This window comes from Giraffa tippelskirchi, chromosome 12 (assembly GCF_054371585.1).
Source record: "Giraffa tippelskirchi isolate mGirTip1 chromosome 12, T2T-mGirTip1v1.2.pri, whole genome shotgun sequence".
Taxonomy (NCBI): domain Eukaryota; kingdom Metazoa; phylum Chordata; class Mammalia; order Artiodactyla; family Giraffidae; genus Giraffa; species Giraffa tippelskirchi.
Window position 1 is genome coordinate 146,911,117 of NC_137286.1, and position 18,788 is coordinate 146,929,904.

An 18,788-nucleotide genomic window follows, 5' to 3' on the forward strand; every position below is an offset into this window, starting at 1 on the left:
GGAGTTTTATTGTTTCTGGTCTTACGTTTAGATCTTTAATCCATTTTGAGTTTATTTTTGTGTACGGTGTTAGGAAGTGTTCTAGTTTCATTCTTTTACAAGTGGTTGACCAGTTTTCCCAGCACCACTTGTTAAAGAGATTGTCTTTTCTCCATTGTATATTCTTGCCTCCTTTGTCGAAGATAAGGTGTCCATATGTGCGTGGGTTTATCTCTGGGCTTTCTATTTTGTTCCATTGATCTATATTTCTATCTTTGTGCCAGTACCATACTGTCTTGATGACTGTGGCTTTGTAGTAGAGCCTGAAGTCAGGCAGGTTGATTCCTCCAGTTCCATTCTTCTTCCTCAAGATTGCTTTGGCTATTCGAGGTTTCTTATATTTCCATACAAATTGTGAGATGATTTGTTCTAGTTCTGTGAAAAATACCATTGGTAGCTTGATAGGGATTGCATTGAATCTATAGATTGCTTTGGGTAGTATACTCATTTTCACTATATTAATTCTTCCAATCCATGAACACGGTATATTTCTCCATCTGTTTGTGTCCTCTTTGATTTCTTTCATCAGTGTTTTATAGTTTTCTATATATAAGTCTTTTGTTTCTTTAGTTAGATATATTCCTAAGTATTTTATTCTTTTTGATGCAATGGTGAACTGTATTGTTTCCTTAATTTCTCTTTCTGTTTTCTCAATATTGGAGTATAGGAATGCAAGGGATTTCTGTGTGTTAATTTTATATCCTGCAACTTTACTATATTCATTGATCAACTCTAGTAATTTTCTAGTAGAGTCTTTAGGGTTTTCTATGTAGAGGATCATGTCATCTGCAAACAGTGAGAGTTTTACTTCTTCTTTTCCTATCTGTATTCCTTTTATTTCTTTTTCAGCTCTGATTGCTGTGGCCAAAACTTCCAAAACTATGTTGAATAGTAGTGGTGAAAGTGGGCATTCGTCATATGGAGATGCACATTTGCTGAGCAGGGACTTCTCGCTGTGGATGTCTGTACATTTTTATCTAGAATTACAGGGTCGTCATATATGTGTATATATATATATATATATATACACACATATATGACTCTCCTCCCCTACCCTCCCCACCTCCCCACCCCCTGGCAAATGAAGTCCACTCACTTATTTAAGGGAAGACAAAGCTGGTTTCAGGTAGTCAGTTTGCGTGAGAATGAAAATATGCCCTGTTTTAATACAGCGTGTGTCTTTGTCATACTAATGAACTTCTGTATTATTGGGAGAAAGAGGTCTGTAGAGAGTTGAAGCTGTGGGGGTTCACGTGTGTTTTTTTCTAGGCAAACAGAGTCAAAATAGTGGGGAAAGAATTGGGATATTTATCAGGCAAGAGCCCCTGATTCAGTAGGTGGGCAAACAACCCCACCAACCCCATCACACAACTGGAAACCAGTGCCCTCTCAGGACTCCCGTCCCAGGAGCAAACCAGCCTGGCCCAGTTCAGACTCCTGTCCTCTGCCTGGCCACTTCAGATTATCACCTGAAGAATTAGTTATTGTTATTCTGAGCGCCCTGGTGATGAAGCTGCATAGGTTTTCAGGAGACCGCCTCACAGCTATGCTGCCCGTCACTCTATTTTTAGTGTCTATCTTACAGATTCATGTAGCGCACATACATGACAAAATGGATCCACCCATAGTTAGCTAAAAAGAAAGTTGCAGCGCCCAGTATATTTTCAGCAATATAAAATAAGTCAAACTTTAGACCATTTAGAATCAAAGCATGGGGAATAATTTAACAACAAAGTGTTAAAAAAGCAATATTTGGTACGTGTATGGATTTGAAATCTGACAGCCCCAGCTTCTGCTTTTCCAAATCATAGGGAATAATTCGTTTAGGAACAACCCTCTGTGCTCCTTTTTTGACAGTGGAGAGTGTTCAGTGAATCACCAGCTGTATCCACAGATTCCTCAAAAGTTAATTAAAAATTTCACCATGAGACCCTTGTTTAAGAGTGAAAAACCAGAGGACTGTGAGTTTATTAGGTTAACCTCCCTCTTGGAGTGCATGCTGATGAGCGCAGGGCACTCTGCAATGTCATTTGTTTTACTTCTTTAGGTTTTTCCGTGGCTCCCATGGTTCCCTGGGCACCAATTGACAAACTGGCAGAGTCACAGAAAGTCAGAGTGTCCTGAGCATCTAAGTTAATAAATCAAACCTGGTGATATCCTCTAAACAGGGTTGAAGGCAGAGGATAGCTCCTGTTCATTATTCATGAGCCCTCGCAGGCAATCTGTCTGTGGCCGTGATCATGGCTTTTGTCAAACAGACATGTTGGAGAGCCGTTTGCCATAATTTCAGAAGCCCTGGTGTCCCTTTGTGTTCGGGTCATTGGAAAGGGACTGTTTTGTGTGTAGCTATATGATGCTTCTAACACCACTCTTGCAAAGACTTATGAAGCATTTTATTAAAACATATGGTTCTTTTGTCATTGCTAACAAACAACGAAACACAGCTCCCCATCTCTGCTTCTCTCCCTTGTGCATATGTGTACATGTATAATAATGTACATGAAATCTGGCTTTCAGGAATCACTGTCTTTTATTTCGTTTCTATCTTGAGCCTCTGTGGAACATTTCTGACTCTGTCATAATATCATCTCTTTGGTCTTGGACAAGTCACAACCTTTTTCAACTTGGCTTTCTTTTCCTGCACAGCAGGGATGGCTATGCCTGGTGCATGTGAGAATAAAGTTTTGCAGAGTGTCAAGTGAAATAAAAATAAAAATAGCTTTGTCACAGCTTTCCATACTGTCAGAGGAATACCGTTATCTTTTCAAAGATGAAGTAAACCTTTATGGTATGATCTTCCCAGACATGACTTATGATCAGCAACGTTTTTGTGGATGCAGCAGTTACTTTGACTTTCCTGAGACTTGCATCATAAATATCTTAAGAGAAGAACCTATAAACAATTATCTGAACCTGTATTTGCGAGCCACATTTGAGAATTTTCAGCAGTCTAACATTCATTTTCTGCCAATAGTAAAATTTTAATGTCGTGGTAGATATGCTAGTGTCAAATCCAAGTTTGTGTGTCTGATGAACAGTAAGCCCAAACAAGCTCCAAGTTGCAGGGCCAAACAAGGAGAATGGGTGGCTTGTGCTCACAAGACCTGAACTCACTGATGGATTTCAGGGAATAATTTTTATAGGCAAAATTGGCAGGGAGGTCTGCAGGGCACGTGACCTTCCTCTGATCAGTTGATGGGGAGGTAACAGGATAGTGTTTGGCAGTCTCAATCACCGGCCTTCTGGTTCCAGCCAGTCTGGGGTCCACTTGCCTGTGCTCAGCCTGAAGTTACCATCTTCCCTCTTGAAGAGGGCCTTAGTTCCTATAGAAGAACTCAGAGGTCTGTGTCAGATTGTTCTCTGCATCCCTTCAGGAGACACATGCCTTGCCAGGCCCCTGCCCCATCCTTGCACTGCTGTTTCTGCACTGCCTTTCTTTCTTTCTGCATTTCCTTCACTCCTCTAATTTGTGGCTGCTTGAATCTGCCCTTTTGAACTTAAGGCAGGTCTAGGAGGCTGAAACCTTTTTCCTACAAACAAGAAACCGAGGAACAATGAAGGCTTTTTTACCTAGGAGAACCCCACAAGCTTTTGTCCGGTTTCAATACAAATTTGTGCAATCCATTACAGGTGTTTTGGTTGGTGTTTATAGGAAAGAGAAAGGGATGGTTTTCAGGTCCAGGACAAAGAACTCATTTTGCTAATCACTATATTAATAAGACAGAGACTTTGACACATGTTTGTATAATCCATTATATGTGTTTTGGGTCATGTTTATAGGAAATAGAAAGGGGTGATGTTCAGGTCCATGGCAGAGAACTCACTTTGCTGATCATTGTATTAATAAGACAAAGATTTGACAGCAACAGTTCCATCCATGATTTTGAGTTGCCAAAAGAAAAATCTCTCTTCCATTGCAGTCTTTATACTTAACCATTGTTAGGTCTTTTAGAAATGAATGTCACTAATGACAAGGAAAAGGGGTCAGCAATAAATTGGTGAAAAATGGTCGCTGTGTCATATAGACAATTGATAGCAAGTACTCTTCCTGGAAAATCCCATGGACAGAGGAGCCTGGTAGGCTGCAGTCCATGGGGTCGCTAAGAGTCGGACACGACTGAGCGACTTCACTTCCACTTTTCCCTTTCATGCATTGGAGAAGGAAATGGCAACCCACTCCAGTGTTCTTGCCTGGAGAATCCCAGGGACGGCAGACCCTGGTGGGCTGCCGTCTATGGGATCACACAGAGTTGGACACGACTGAAGCGACTTAGCAGTAGCAGCAGCATATATTCTATTCGACTCTTGCAAAGAGTCAGACAGGACTGAGCGACTGAACTGACTAAACTGATTGATATGTTCTATTCGTAGAAGGAGATGGCAACCCACTCCAGTATTCTTGCCTGGGGAATCCCATGAACAGAGGAGCCTGGTGGGCTACAGTCCATGGGGTGGCAAAGGGTCATATATGACTTAGCAACTAAACCACCACCACCATATGTTCTATTACATTAGATCAGCAGAGTCATTAGTACAGTTTTATAAGGTGTTTGCAAAGACCTGGAACGGCTTTCTGCCAAAATTTAACATGTAAGGTTTAGTTGGAATTATTCAATGACAAAGGAGCTTAATGCTGTGGTAAAATATGTAAGCCTTTGGTAGGGATTTGAAGCAACAGGAAAGGATGGATTGTTAGTAATGATGTTGAGCAAAACTACATGTCTGTGTCTCATTGAAAAGACCCTGATGCTGGGAAAGAGTGAGGGCAGGCGGAGAAGGGGACGACAGAGGATGAGATGGCCGGATGGCATCACCGACTCAATGGACATGAGTTTGGGTAAACTCCAGGAGTTGGTGATGGACAGGGAGGCCTGGCATGCTGCAGTCCATGGGGTCGCAAAGAGTCAGACACGACTGAGCGACTGAACTGAACTGATACCTCATTATGTCAGATGTTTTACTACTATGCAGTCTTTTTTATTTTAGTTTTGATTTTTTTGTTCATCATGAATTCTTTGCATCACTTTTTATTTTTGTTTATTTTTGGCCGCGCCCCACAGCATGTGGAATCTTAGTTCCAGGGATCAACCCATGCCCCATGCAGTGGGAGCATGGAGTCCTAACCCCTGGACCACCAGGGAAGTCCCTCTTGCAGTCTTGAGAAAGACATCCACTGGCTTTGCTTTTCCAGGAATCTCTAAAAGGGTTTGTATTAGTTATGGAACACAAAGAGGACTGAATGGGATTCCAACTTGAACGATGGGTGATGCTTACAGTGCTGCTGTCTTGGCTGTAGCGATAGGTCTACTGACTTTTGCACTGTGTTTCTTTCAGGTTGCTTTCAGCTATGTAACGTTTTCCGATCCCATGAAATGGAAATTGACCAGTGCTTGCTGGAGTCCCTCCCCTTGGGCCAACGGCAACGACTGGTGAAACGCATGCGCTGTGAGCAAGTCAAAGCATACTATGAGCGAGAGAAAGCGTTTCAGAAGCAGGAGGGGTCCCTGAAGAAGATGAAGCATGGGAAGAACCGGAAGGTTCACTTTAATCTTGCTGACATGATACAGGATGCCGTTATCCACCACGATGACAAGGAAGGTAATGACAAAACAATCGTTTCTGATGTGGTGTTTTGTATTTTTTGTTTGTTGTCTTTTGGTGGAGAAGTGCGAGATAGAATTTCTTTTAAATATGAGAGGTTTTCTTTTAACTATATATGAAATATTCAAGAAAAAAAATAGCTTTCTTCCGTGAACATGGGTAAAGGTCCCAAGTCTCTTGGTAAAGATGAAAAAAGGCAAAATTTCTGTAAAATTGTTATATATGTTTTTTTAAAAAAATTACCTATCTGGAAATCAAATGATTTCCTCGCAAATTGTTCAAATTGTTAATGAAAATTTTTCCCAATGAAATTGTTCCTGTTGCTAATGAGATTGTGTTACAAAATTTACTATTATTATCTCATATCTGGATAGATATAGTAGTGATGGCACTTACCCCCAAAACTTGCAAGATAGCATAATCAATTGGCTTATCCTTTAAAGTTGGTTGACTTTTAGTATCACATCTTATTAAGAATACACACTTAAAATTTTGGTTTCCCTTACAATACTATAAAGTTTCTCAATTTTTGTGTCTTCTTTTATATGATGTTTTTGTTTGATTTACAGTCTACTTTCCAACGTTCCAGTGTGAGAGAAACTCTCCAACTTTAGGTTTAAACGTAGAAGGCTTCAAAGAATCAAATATGAATTAATTTATCTTGATTGGCTCTAAAATTACTGGTTGAATTAATCTAAAGCAGGCATACAAAGAGAACAGACCCATGACCCATTAATTACATTTCAAAATAAAAATCTCTGGAAAACAAGTTCTTTTTTTTTTTTTTTTTGTGGGTGGGAGGCGGTAGGGGGCAGGGGCAGTGTAACTCATTTAGTGGAAGAACTATCACTTGAGCTGGTTACAATTTTAACCTGTCCAGTCTGGAGAAATTAGTAACACTCTTGGCTCCAAAGCTTTCAAAGAGGAATTGTGGATCTTAGAAGACTAACAGTTCATTCTATACAATAATAGCAGTGATAAGAAGACTAAAGCAGTTCCTTTTTATGGTTTTGTGTGGGCTTGATAGACTAGAAGAGTAGTCTTCAAACTAGAAGACTCTGAGCAGGTATGAGGTTTTTTGTTTTTTGTTTTTTTTTTTGGTGGAATAGAATGAGTGACAAAGAATCTCCTAGCCGGGAAGGACCTAAGAAATCGTCTAGTCTAATCTCTTATTTTACACATGAAGGAACTGAGAGTCAGCCAAGGTATCAAATCTTAGAGAAGGCTGTCCCAGACCACTTTCCCGTCCCATTTTGTTATTCTCTTGTCATGTAAAGCTCTTCTTTGAATGGCCATCTCCTCTGTGAAGCTGTATGTACATCAAGGGACAAGGGCTGTCTGTCAGTCCCACATACCTGCCTGCCCCTCCCAGTACCCTCCATGGGTGTGGAGGGAAAGAGGGAGCGATTTTTCCAAGTTTACCCAGCAGGTGTTGTCGGAGAATTCCTAAATTGGAATGCAGGTGGATTTAAGCCCTATGTTGATTTAAATGCAAAGAAACAGCAAGAAAATATTTACAAAGTTATAAAGCCATCTGTGTAAAATTATGTAACTGGTAAGGCATATCTCTTGCGACCCCATGAACTGTAGACTTCCAGGCTCCTCTGTCCATGGGACTTTTTCAGCAAGAATACTGGAGTGGGTTGCCATGCCCTCCTCCAGGAGATCCTCTCGACCCAGGGATTGAACCCGCGTCTTCTGCAGCTCCTGCATTGGCCGGTGGGTTCTTTACCACTAGCGCCGCCTGGGAAGCCCTGTGTAGTATGCAGATGGCGGTAAATGCTGAGGAGTCCACAGTTGCCTCCTGAAGGTATATGAGGGAAGGGGCGTGTCAGGTGAGTACAGAGACGGGGAGCATCCCAGCCTGATAAAGCAGCCGGCTGGTGGGAGCAGATGAATAAGTGGGGAGACAGAAGGAGAGGAGCCAGACCCCCGGGGACTCGGAGAGTCGTGGGATGGCCTCTGGCTGTCGTGTCCCACGCCTGCTGAAGCCGTTGGAGAATCTGAGCAGAAGAGAGACCTGCTGTCCCTTGTGAGTTAACAGAACCGGCTTGGCTGCCGCATTCTGAACTCATGGGAGGATTTCGAGGGCAAAAGCAGGGAAATTGGTAGGGAGGCTCTATTGATAAACTCAGCGAGAGACGCTGGGGGCTTGGACCAAAATGGAACAAGGATGTGGTGAGAAATAGTCAATTTGGGGATACATTTTTAGAATAGAGCTGACAGGAAATGCTGATGAACCGGTGACAGGGAATATAATAATTTTCCACTGCTGCCATAACAAGTTGCTGCAAATGTAGCAGCTGAAAATAGTCTCAGTAATTATCATATGGTTCCATAGGACAGATGTCTGGTGTGGGTCCCAGTGAGCTGATATCAAGGTTATCATCAGGGCTGCTCCCTTCTTGGAATTTCTATAGGGTAGTCGGTTTGCAGAACTTTTCCAGTTTCTGGAAGCCATCTGCATCCATGAAAACTTAGCCTCCTCCTCCATTGTCAGAATCAGCAGCGGTAGGTTGAACCTGCCTCTCGAGCTTCGAATTCCACTTATTTCGTTCCTGTCCTTGCTCACATCTCTCTGACTGGATGTTTTGCCCTCCTCTTCTTCTTTCAGGGGCCTTGTGATTGCATTGGGCTCATCTGTATTTCAGGGAACTGGCCCTATTTTAAGGTCAGCTCGTTAGCACTCTTAATTTTCTGTCCCCAGATCATGTAACATATTCACCTGCATAACATCAGAGGGTGCAATTCATGGAAGCAAAATCCTACATGCCATGGGGACCGAGAAGCTCAAGGATGACCTCAAGTTTGTTCTGCCCTGAACAATCAGAAAAATGAAATGCTATTAACTGAGTTAGGGGTACCTCTAGGAAGTCAAAATAAGAGCGGGTTTTGAGCTGGCTAGAGATGTAAACTTGAGATAGATGAATGTATAGGTGGTATCAAAAGCCCAATGATATTATAATATCACTTAGAGAATGAGTTTAGATAAAATTATAGGGTTACAAGGACTGGGTCCCAAGGAATTCCAGTATTAAGAGCTGAGTGAAGTGAGGTAGAACTCCCAGAAGAAAGTAGAAAAATGAGGTGAGAGTGCTTTTCTTGGAGTTAAATAATGAGAAATTTTCAAGGAGGAATGAGTAATCAACTGTTCCCAACTCTTCTGCTCAGTCCTGTGGGATAAAAGCTGGCTCTTGACTATCAAGCTTAGAAGTATGGAGATGATTGGTTTGGTGAATTGTAAGAAGCACAAATCTTAAACGTATGAGTTCTAACAGAATGGGAAAACAGAAATGGGCCCAGAGACTATAGAGAGCTCTTTAGAGGAGTTATTTTTGATCAATTGAAGTATAGTTGATTTATAATGTTGTGTTAGTTTCAGGTGTACTTCAAAGGGTAAGTATATGAGTTATATAAGTATATATATATATATATGCTGCTGCTGCTGCTAAGTCGCTTCAGTCGTGTCCGACTCTGTGCGACCCCATAGATGGCAGCCCACCAGGCTCCGCCATCCCTAGGATTCTCCAGGCAAGAATACTGGAGTGGGTTGCCATTTCCTTCTCCAGTGCATGAAAGGGAAAAGTGAAAGTGAAGTCGCTCAGTTGTGTCCGACTCTTAGCGACCCCATGGACTGTAGCCTACCAGGCTCCTCCGTCCATGGGATTTTCCAAGCAAGAGTACTGGAGTGGGGTGCCATTGCCTTCTCCGATATATATATATATAACATATATATTCTTTTGCATTCTGGTTTATTATAAGATATTGAATACAGTTCCCTATGCTATAAGTTCAGTTCAGTTCAGTCGCTCAGTCATGTCCAACTCTTTGCGACCCCATGGACTGCAGCATGCCAGGCCTCCCTGTCCATCACCAACTCCCAGAGTTTACTCAAACTCATGTCCATTGAGTCGGTGACGCCATCCAACCATCTCATCCTCATCCATCCCCTTCTTCTCCCACCTTCAATCTTTCCCAGCATCAGGGTCTTTTCCAATGAGTCAACTCTTCGCATGAGGTGGCCAAAGTATTGGAGTTTCAGTTTCAACATCAGTCCTTCCAATGAACACCCAGGACTGATCTCCTTTAAGAGGGACTGGTTGGATCTCGTTGCAGTCCAAGGGATTCTCAAGAGTCTTCTCCAACACCACAATTCAAAAGCATCAATTCTTTGCTGCTCAGCTTTTTTTATAGTCCAACTCTCACATCCATACATGACCACTGGAAAAACCATAGCTTGGACTAGAGAGACCTTCATTTATTTATTGTAAAACATTATCTGTTTATTTTTGACAGTGCTGAGTCTTCATTTGCTGCTCAGGCTTTTTTCCAGTTGTGGCAAGCTGGGGCTACTCCCTAGTTTGGGTTTGTGGGCTTCTCACTGTGGTGGCTTCTCTTGTTGTGGAGCGTGGGCTCTAGAGCAGGTTCAGTAGTTGTGGCAGGACAGGCTTATTGCACCAGGGCATGTGGGAGACCCTGGTTTAATTCCTGGGTCGAGAAGATCCCCTGGAGGAGGGATAGGCTACCCACTCCAGTATTCCTGGGCTTCCCTCGTGGCCCAGCTGGTAAAGAATCCGCCTGCAATGTGGGAGACCTGGGTTCGATCTCTGTTTGGGAAGATCTCCTGGAAGAAGGGAAAGGCTACCCACTGCAGTATTCTGGCCTGGAGAATTCCATGGACTCTGTAGTCCATTGGGTCGCAAAGAGTCGGGCACGACTTAGCGACTTTCACTTCACTATGTGGGATCTTCCCAGACCTGAGATCAAACCCATGTCTCTTGCATTGGCAGGTGGATTCTTTACCTCTGAGCCACCAGGGAAGCCCCTACCCTGTTTATTCTTTAGGGATGAAACCACACAATCAGTTTCTGAAGATTCTTAGAGACAAATGTCCTCAAATACAAGTTATGTAAATTTCTTTCTCCCAGGAAAGAGTTTCTGTTACTAATGCAAGTAGAGATGATGTTCATTAACTAAGGTCAATATTGCCATCAAATGATGAAGAAATAGTTGAATGGCTTTAAATTCAGCAGAGTTTTAATTTGTAGTCAATGATAAACATTTTAAGTACATTATAGAAATATAAAATAAAAATTTCTGTGCACAGAGGTTGTCTTAGCTCTGACTGCCATAACAAAATACTCTAGACCTGGTGGCTTCAACAGTAGACATTACTTTCCCATAGTTCTGGGGGCTGGAAAGTGTAAGACTGAGATGCTGGCTGATTCAGTTCTTGTTGAGGGCTCTCTTCCTGGCTGTCTTACTGTGTCCTCCCATGATGCAGAGAGAGAAAGAGACTCCTGTCTCTTTCCTCATAAGGGTACTAATCCCATCACAAGGACTTTATCCTCCTGGCCTCATCCCAACCTGATTACCTCCCAAAGGCTCACAAATCCTAATCTCACGTTGAGGGTATTCCGTATATGAGCTTTTGTTGCTGACCCTGTGTGGTGTTTCACTCTGTGGACTGCAGCACACCAGGGTTCCCCATTCTTTACTATGTTCTGGAGCTCAGATTCATGTCCATCGAGTCGGTGATGCCATCCAACCATCTCATCCTCTGCTGCCCCCTTCTCCTTTTGCCTTCAGTGTTTCCCAGCATCAGGGCCTTTTCCAGTGAGTTGACTCTTTGGATCAGGTGGCCAAAGTATTGGAGCTTCAGCTTCAACATCAGTCCTTCCAATGGATATTCAGGGTTGATTTCCTATAGGATGGACTGGTTTGATCTCCTTGCAGTCCAAGGGACTCTCAAGAGTCTTCTCCAGCACCACACTCCAAAAGCATCAATTCTTCCGTGCTTAACCTTCTTTATGTTCCAACTCTCACTTCTCTACATGACTACTGGAAAAACGATAGCTTTGACTATATGGACCTTCCTTGGCAAAGTGATGTCTCTTCCCTTTTAATACACTGTCTAGGTTTGTCACAGTTTTCATATAGTCATGGTAGTCATACTTTTATTTCTTTTTAAGCTACCCACATAACTTTAATATATACATTTATACAGTTGAGATACCAAAAAATGTTGCCATAAGAAAAAAACTTTCTGTTTGAATTATTTTAAAAACTTTGGATAGTATGTATTTGCTTAAATTATTTTATCGCTTAGCCTCAAGTTCTTTCATTGGCCTGCTGAGTGGCTGTGTGCTAAGTTGCTTCAGTCATGTCCGACTCTTTGCTACCCTGTGGACTATAGCTCACCATTTTCCTCTGTCCATGGTATTCTCCAGGCAGGAATACTGGAGTGGGTTGCCATGCTCTCCTCCAGGGAATCTTCTGACCCAGGGATCAAACATGGATCTTTTATGTCTCCCGCACTGGGACCCGGGTTCTTTAGCACTAGCACCATCTGGGGGAAGCCCCGAGGCTTGCTGAGTATAAGGGATCAAATATACTTTGTCAAAGGACAACATGTTATATGTGCTGAGGTTTATGGTACCTCATTAACAAGCAATTCACAGATTTCTGTTTAACTTTCTAAATGTTGCTTTTTTGTAAGTATAAATTTAGTGTCTTCAACATTTTATTGTTCTCTTCAGGGAGATAGTGATTTTTTAGTGTGTAATCTGTCATTTTAATGTATTCCATCAATCTAAAATGAGCTCAATAATTCTGTTCCATCTAGAAAGCAAATTTTTTTCTAAATTGTTTTAAGGTTTTTAATTTAACTCTCTTTGAGTTATGCCATGTTAGAGAGAAAAAGAGAAATTTTCTCTGTATGCAGAGAATATTTAAATGGGAATGCAATTCCTCTGTTAGAATTGCTACTCCTAGATACCAGTTTTTACTAATTAGTCCATGATATGTTTTGACTGAAAGTAATGTAAATGGCCGTGGAGTGACTTCATTATGCGTTTGCTGTTTTGCGTTCTACAGATGTTTTCAAGTGTTTGTGCTTTACATGATTTTAGTCACTTAGTCTTTCAACAACCATATTCAATAGGTACTAAAACGTTCTCCCCTTTGTGTGTGTGAGGATATTGAACTTTAGAATTCTTTATTTTTTGTTTACAACACTACACTGTCTCAAGTTAATTTCTTTTTTTAAAAAATCACTTTGTTGAGATAAGAGTGACATAGAGTTGTCATATGTATTTAATGTGGCATCTTCATGAGTTTGGAGATAAACGGACATCTGAGAAACCATCATCACAATCAAGGCCATAAACATCTAGCACCTCAGAAGTTTCCTCCCCTACTGCCTTAATACTGTTAATTAGATTTTCTTCTTTGGTGATGAGAGCACTATACCTATCGCCCCTCAAGCTTATCTCTGATGGTAAAATGAGCTGAACCATCCACTGCACTGATTTCTTCCTACTGCCGTTTGGAATGCTTCTCCTGGGAAGGTGAACTTTCAGTCCAGTGTTAAGGGAACGGCCACAGGAGTGGATAGATGTGCTCTAGCCCGTTCCCTTCTCTTTCCGTGATCAGCTCCCCTCCCTTCTTTTTTCCCTTTTTACAATTTAAAGTGATTTATTCATTAGTTTGCATCTAAAATATCCACTGAGAGCCTGCTTTGTTCCAGATACCAGAGTGCTTGAAAGCACTGTTATAGACCTGTAATGTCAAACTTCATTTCTATCTCCATATAACTGAAAGTTATAAGTTGTCACTTAGGAAAAAGGAAGCTCTCAAATTATAGGAACGCGAGATTCTCTTTCCTTCTCCTGTCTCTCCAGCCCCTGGTGCTTGGTTTCTTGGAAGGCTGTGGCCTAAAATCATGAGCCAAAGCTTTGAGCTTGACTCTTCTCATCCCCCCTATCTTCCCTGGAAGGTCCCCCTTTCCCCACTGCATCTACCTTCACCCGCTCTGATGATTCCCAAATCATACTTAGATCTTTCTTCTCAGTTCCAGACACCACCATTCTGATGGCCTTACACTTCTAATTTCTTATGTTCAGAACTGAGTACTTGTCCGCATATTTTTCCCAATCCAAGACTCCTGTTTTCTGTTTCAGGTAATGTCACCCCCCTTCCCCATCTTCTGGTCCAGCTATCTGGAGGTCACACTGATTTAGGTGCACATTTGTAAAGCACTAATGGTTGTACCTCCCTTGAATATTTATGGGTAGTGTCAGATGTCTGCATATTATCCAGAGCCTTCTAAGAATATGCCTAGAATGCAGTGAATGCTCACTACCTATTGGATCATCTCCTAAGAGGTTCCATTTAGAATTTCATAAGTAGATCACTGGGGACCAAGTGTGAAGCCTTGGCTCAAAGAATGCATTTCATATATTCCTTATGAGTCTTATAGATGAAAAAATGAAATGAGACTGCAGTTAATGTAAAGCTCATGAGTACTTAGCCTAGCCCTTTCCCTACATTTACTGGATTGGCACAGAAGTTAAAATTCTGAAGTAGTTGGCTATGTCATAAATTTATTTAAATTTTAAAAATTTTTATAAAATTTATATTTATTTATTTTTTAGTATCTAGAGTATAAATGGAGGAGCCAAATAAGATTTTTCATTGTTACCATCTAATGCTGCTGCTGCTGCTGCTGCTGCTGCTAAGTCGCTTCAGTCGTGTCCGACTCTGTGCGACCCCATAGACGGCAGCCCACTAGGCTCCCCCGTCCCTGGGATTCTCCAGGGAAGAACACTGGAGTGGGTTGCCGTTTCCTTCTCCAGTGCATGAAAGTGAAAAGTGAAAGCGAAGTCGCTCAGTCGTGTCCGACTCTTAGCGACCCCATAGACTGAAGCCTGCCAGGCTCCTCTGTCCATGGGATTTTCCAGGCAAGAGTACTAGAGTGAGTGCCATTGCCTTCTCCAACCATCTAATGATACAAAAATATTTTTATTTATTGTTTAAATTTTTACTGGAATATAATTGCCTTAAAATATTGTGTTAGTTTCTGCTGTAAAATGGAATGATTCTGCTACATGTTTACATGTATCCCTTCCTCTTGAACTTCGCTCCCATCCCCACCATCCCACTCATCTGGGTCGTCCTGATGAACGTGACCCCTGTGCTCTGCCAGTGTTTCCCAGTGGAGACTGTGGATTTTTGCCAAATACAGCCTTGCTGTCTCTCTCCAACATCCCTGTCACCAGGTGCACAAATAGATAGCTGGAAAAGGATGGTCTGTTGGCAAATTTAAGCTAATATGTACAGAAATGATACCAAGACTCTACCAACACGAGAACAGTGATTGAATCTAATCAGTAGGTGCTCAGTCCTTGTTCCCTACTTGCATTTGTTCTCAACATAATTGTGATGCGTGTTAAGTGCTCCACAAGGATAGATATGCCTAGAACTCAAAATTAGAATTGATGCTTTTGAACTGTGGTGTTGGAGAAGACTCTTGAGAGTCCCTTGGACTGCAAGGAGATCCAATCAATCCATCCTAAAAGAGATCAATCCTGGGTGTTCATTGGAAGGTCTGATGTTGAAGCTGAAACTCCAATACTTTGAGCACCTCATGCGAAGGGTTAACTCATTGGAAAAGACCCTAATGTTGGGTAGGATTGGGGGCAGGAGGAGAAGGGGATGACAGAGGATGAGATGGTTGGATGGCATCACCGACTCGATGGACATGGGTTTGGGTAGACTCCAGGAGTTGGTGATGGACAGAGAGGCCTGGCGTGCTGCAATTCATGGGGTCGCAAAGAGTTGGACATGACTGAGCGACTGAACTGAACTGAACAAAATTAGAAGGATTTACTTGACATGGGCTTTCCTGGTGGCTCAGATGGTAAAGAATCTGCCTGCAATGCAGGAGACCCAGGTTTGATCTCTGGGTCATGGAAGATCCCCTGGAGGAGGAAACGGCAACCCACTCCAGTAGGTTTCTTATAGGAGAGCATCATGGCATGTCTAGCACCAAGAGTTTTAACTGCATTTGGAGTGATCGGTTTGATCCCAACCCCCAAACTTAGGAGCTGTGTGTCCCAGGTCAGGGACAGGCCACCTTCCTATTTTCACCTTCCTCTTCTGCAAGTAAGGTTAAGAGGCATAGATGACCATCTCTCATAAGTGCTTGTAAAGATTAGGTAATTAATGCATGCAAAGAACTTTTATCTGTTCTGTATTACTACCGGCATAATAAATATCAGCTGTCATTATGACTTGAAAGGGGATTAAGTGATGCTGTTGAAATAGGTGGAGCACTTCAACCTCAGGACCTTTGAGCATCTCAGAATTAAACAGAAAAAGGCATTTCTTTTGTAGGGAGGAGTCAGCAAGGCTAGCAGAACTTTTGTGAGGGTAAAGGCTTTAGATACTTATGAACCTTCACATTCCCAGCGTGCATGTTGTCACCCCTTTCCTCTCCACGGACAATGATGTAAAGCTCTTTCTGGTTATCCGAAGGAATGGCAACATGGCAGCAAGAGCATCAACGTGGCAGCATGAACATAAAGGTAGAAACTAACCATTTAGGTATGCATGTGCGTGTTCTCAGTCGCCTCAGTTGTGTCTGGCTCTTTGTGACCCTGGACTGTGGCCAGCCAGGCTCTTCTGTTCATGGGATCCCCCAGGCAAGAATCCTGGAGAGGGTTGCCATGCCCGCCTCCAGTTAGGTGTCATACCTTTCTTTTTTGTAATACCATTTCTTACATGAATATGAGAAAAAGTGTGAAAGGGAAATATTGGATTAAAAAACACATTAAAAAAATAACCCAGTAGTTTTCAAGAGGAAGACAGGTAGTGAATCATGTGCAAGAAAATATTGTCTCATAGTCTTACAGCACCCCTCATCTGCATCAATGTCTTGCTCCATATGAGGTTACTTCCTGGACTTGATATCTTTTGACTAATGTGAATGTCTCATGAGAATTAGTGGCAGAACCTAGAATCTGTAATTTCTCAGTCTGCATACTCTGAAGTTTTAATTAAATTGAGACTGAAAAACCCAAATATTTTAGTTCACTGAATTAATACAGTGGCTGAGGTCTTCAATCCATCCCATTTTAGATAGCACTGCCGTCACTGGTATAAACCAAGAGTTCTCTGAGTCGTTGTGCTTAGAATAGTCTATGGAAAAAGAAAAAAAAAAAAAACCTGCTAATTTTCATAGAAAAAAGGCTCAGTCTGTTAGAGGCCCAGACTGCTGCCGAGGGTACAAGAGCAGCAGCAAGACAGTCTGTAGATCATGTTTGCCTTCAACAGTATGACCGTTGTACACTCCAAAGTAAGATGTTTTACATGGAACATGTTTATTTGCCATTTATAAGAGCAGAGAAGTCATTTAGTGCATGTAAGAATGGACAGAATATATTATGAGAAGTTTTATTGAGAATTTTCAACATGCAGACAGTTTCTAAGAAATGGAAACTTAAGAACGCTGCTTTATAAAGCAGCACATTGGCTGACTCACTCAGGAGACCCACTCCCTCTGGCCTTCTCACGGTCATCACTCTCCCAGGGTCTCCTTCATTATTCACAGCACAAGATCATTTGCATGAAAAAACATACTTTGTAATATTTTCCAAAGTGATACAGAAAGAAAGCTAAACTAAACCACATCCCTTTCATTTCATTGGTTTCTTTTTTACCAAAATTCCTCAGAATTTGTCCATGTTTTTCGTCTCTCGTTGCACTTATCATGATGCAGCAAACCCCTTGCTTGTTTGCTGTCTGTCTCGTCGCGGTGGAGTGGAGACCTGCGCGAGCACGTATTTTGTGTGGATTCCATGTTTTCTCAGGAGAGGTCTCTGAAGCCATGCCGATGCTTTCTGTTCCCCTCTCCGCACGTTTGGGGGGCCGTTAGGCGTCTCAGAGACTCTCTCCCTGTGACGCAGTTACTCCTCACAGCCCTTCATGGCTTCCTTTTTCTGATCCTACTTTTCATCTCTCTATTTTGTGGGCCATCGACAGCGCTGCCCCAAGAGGGGTCCTGAGAGGGCAGCATCGCCCGCACCTGGGAGCCTGTTAGGCATGCAGGTCGACTGGCCTTGTCCCAGACCTGCTGATTCAGAACCTGGAGTGGGACAGGAAGCTGTGTTCTAAGAGACCTTCTGGGGGTTCTGCTGTGCTGAGGTTTTCATTGAATTCTAGAAGTTCTCAACTGGGCATGTTTGTCACACTTACTCTTGGGATTCGCTGAAATTCTCTGTCCAAGGAACAAAGAAGCTGCACATTTCACAGTCTGTGGGGCCATGACAAACAGATAATAGTCCTGTCTCAGGTCCCAGTCGTCCCTGTGAGGAGCATGATGAACCTGATCTAATAGAGGTGCTGCCAGGCCTTGAGTATAATGCTGGCTTCCTGCTCCTCTTAATTTCTTTGTGTCTTATTCTTATCTTCATCTCAAAATGTCTGTATTCTTTTCATCTTTCAAGACTTGAATTAAATAATCTCTGATTTCTGAAACAATATTAATAATATTTCTCCTTGGCAATCCCCAAAGGCAGTCTCCTTTGCATTTTATTCATGGATCTAGATTCACTTACTTATATCTGCCTTCTAATGTTCTTGATATAAAGGCCTATCGTCCCTAATCTATGCACCTCAGAACAGAGCTATGTCTTCAGTCACTTTCTGTCCCAAGCAGCTGCTGGTGCAGAGCCGGAACCCCTCTCTTTTCCTTCCTCACTGCAGCAGCTCCTGACCACTAGAATGGAGTGCTACTGGCTGATTTAGCAATGTCTGGAAATACGGAAAAAAAATAAAAATGGAAAAACCCAGACGTTACAATTCCTGACCAAACTCTCATGGGCGGCATCTACAAGCAAAAATCTGTGTCTGATAAATGATCCGCTTCACGTGGAATTGGCGTGTGATATAAGAAGCTGTACGTTCACCTCATTCCAGCTGTGTAATTCTAGAAGCCATTTCCGAAGACCCTGGGGTGACATAGATTTGACAGTTGCCTCTATTTCCTTCTCAATTGGAACTGGTTCTATAGGAAAACAAGATTACCTTCTGGCTCTAATAAAATGAGGATCACAAACGCAATTTTATGTCCAAGTTGAATTTTAGGAAGATAAAGCTTGATGTTAAACCTGAGAATTCAGGCCCTTGGCATTCAGCCTCTGAATTTCCTTTCCAACTAGGACAACTGGTAGGAGCAACATGCTTTCTGCTTTTAGAAACTTTTCAGGATTTGAAATGGATAACCTTCTTCAACATCGTGGAAAGGGTGCACGGACTGGATGACAACATGGTGCCACTTGAAGAGGAATTTTACCTTTTTTTTTTTT

The 18,788-nt window shown here is 42.2% G+C and overlaps 1 protein-coding gene across 1 annotated transcript in view; it reads left to right on the top strand.

Moving 5' to 3' along the window:
- MYO16 (myosin XVI) overlaps nucleotides 1–18,788 on the top strand; it is a 467,123-nt gene that overhangs the window by 80,668 nt on the left and 367,667 nt on the right. The window contains exon 2 of the mRNA XM_081547232.1: nucleotides 5,374–5,637. Within this exon, the coding sequence (XP_081403358.1) occupies nucleotides 5,374–5,637 (264 nt within the window). The remainder of the gene's footprint in view (nucleotides 1–5,373; nucleotides 5,638–18,788) is intronic.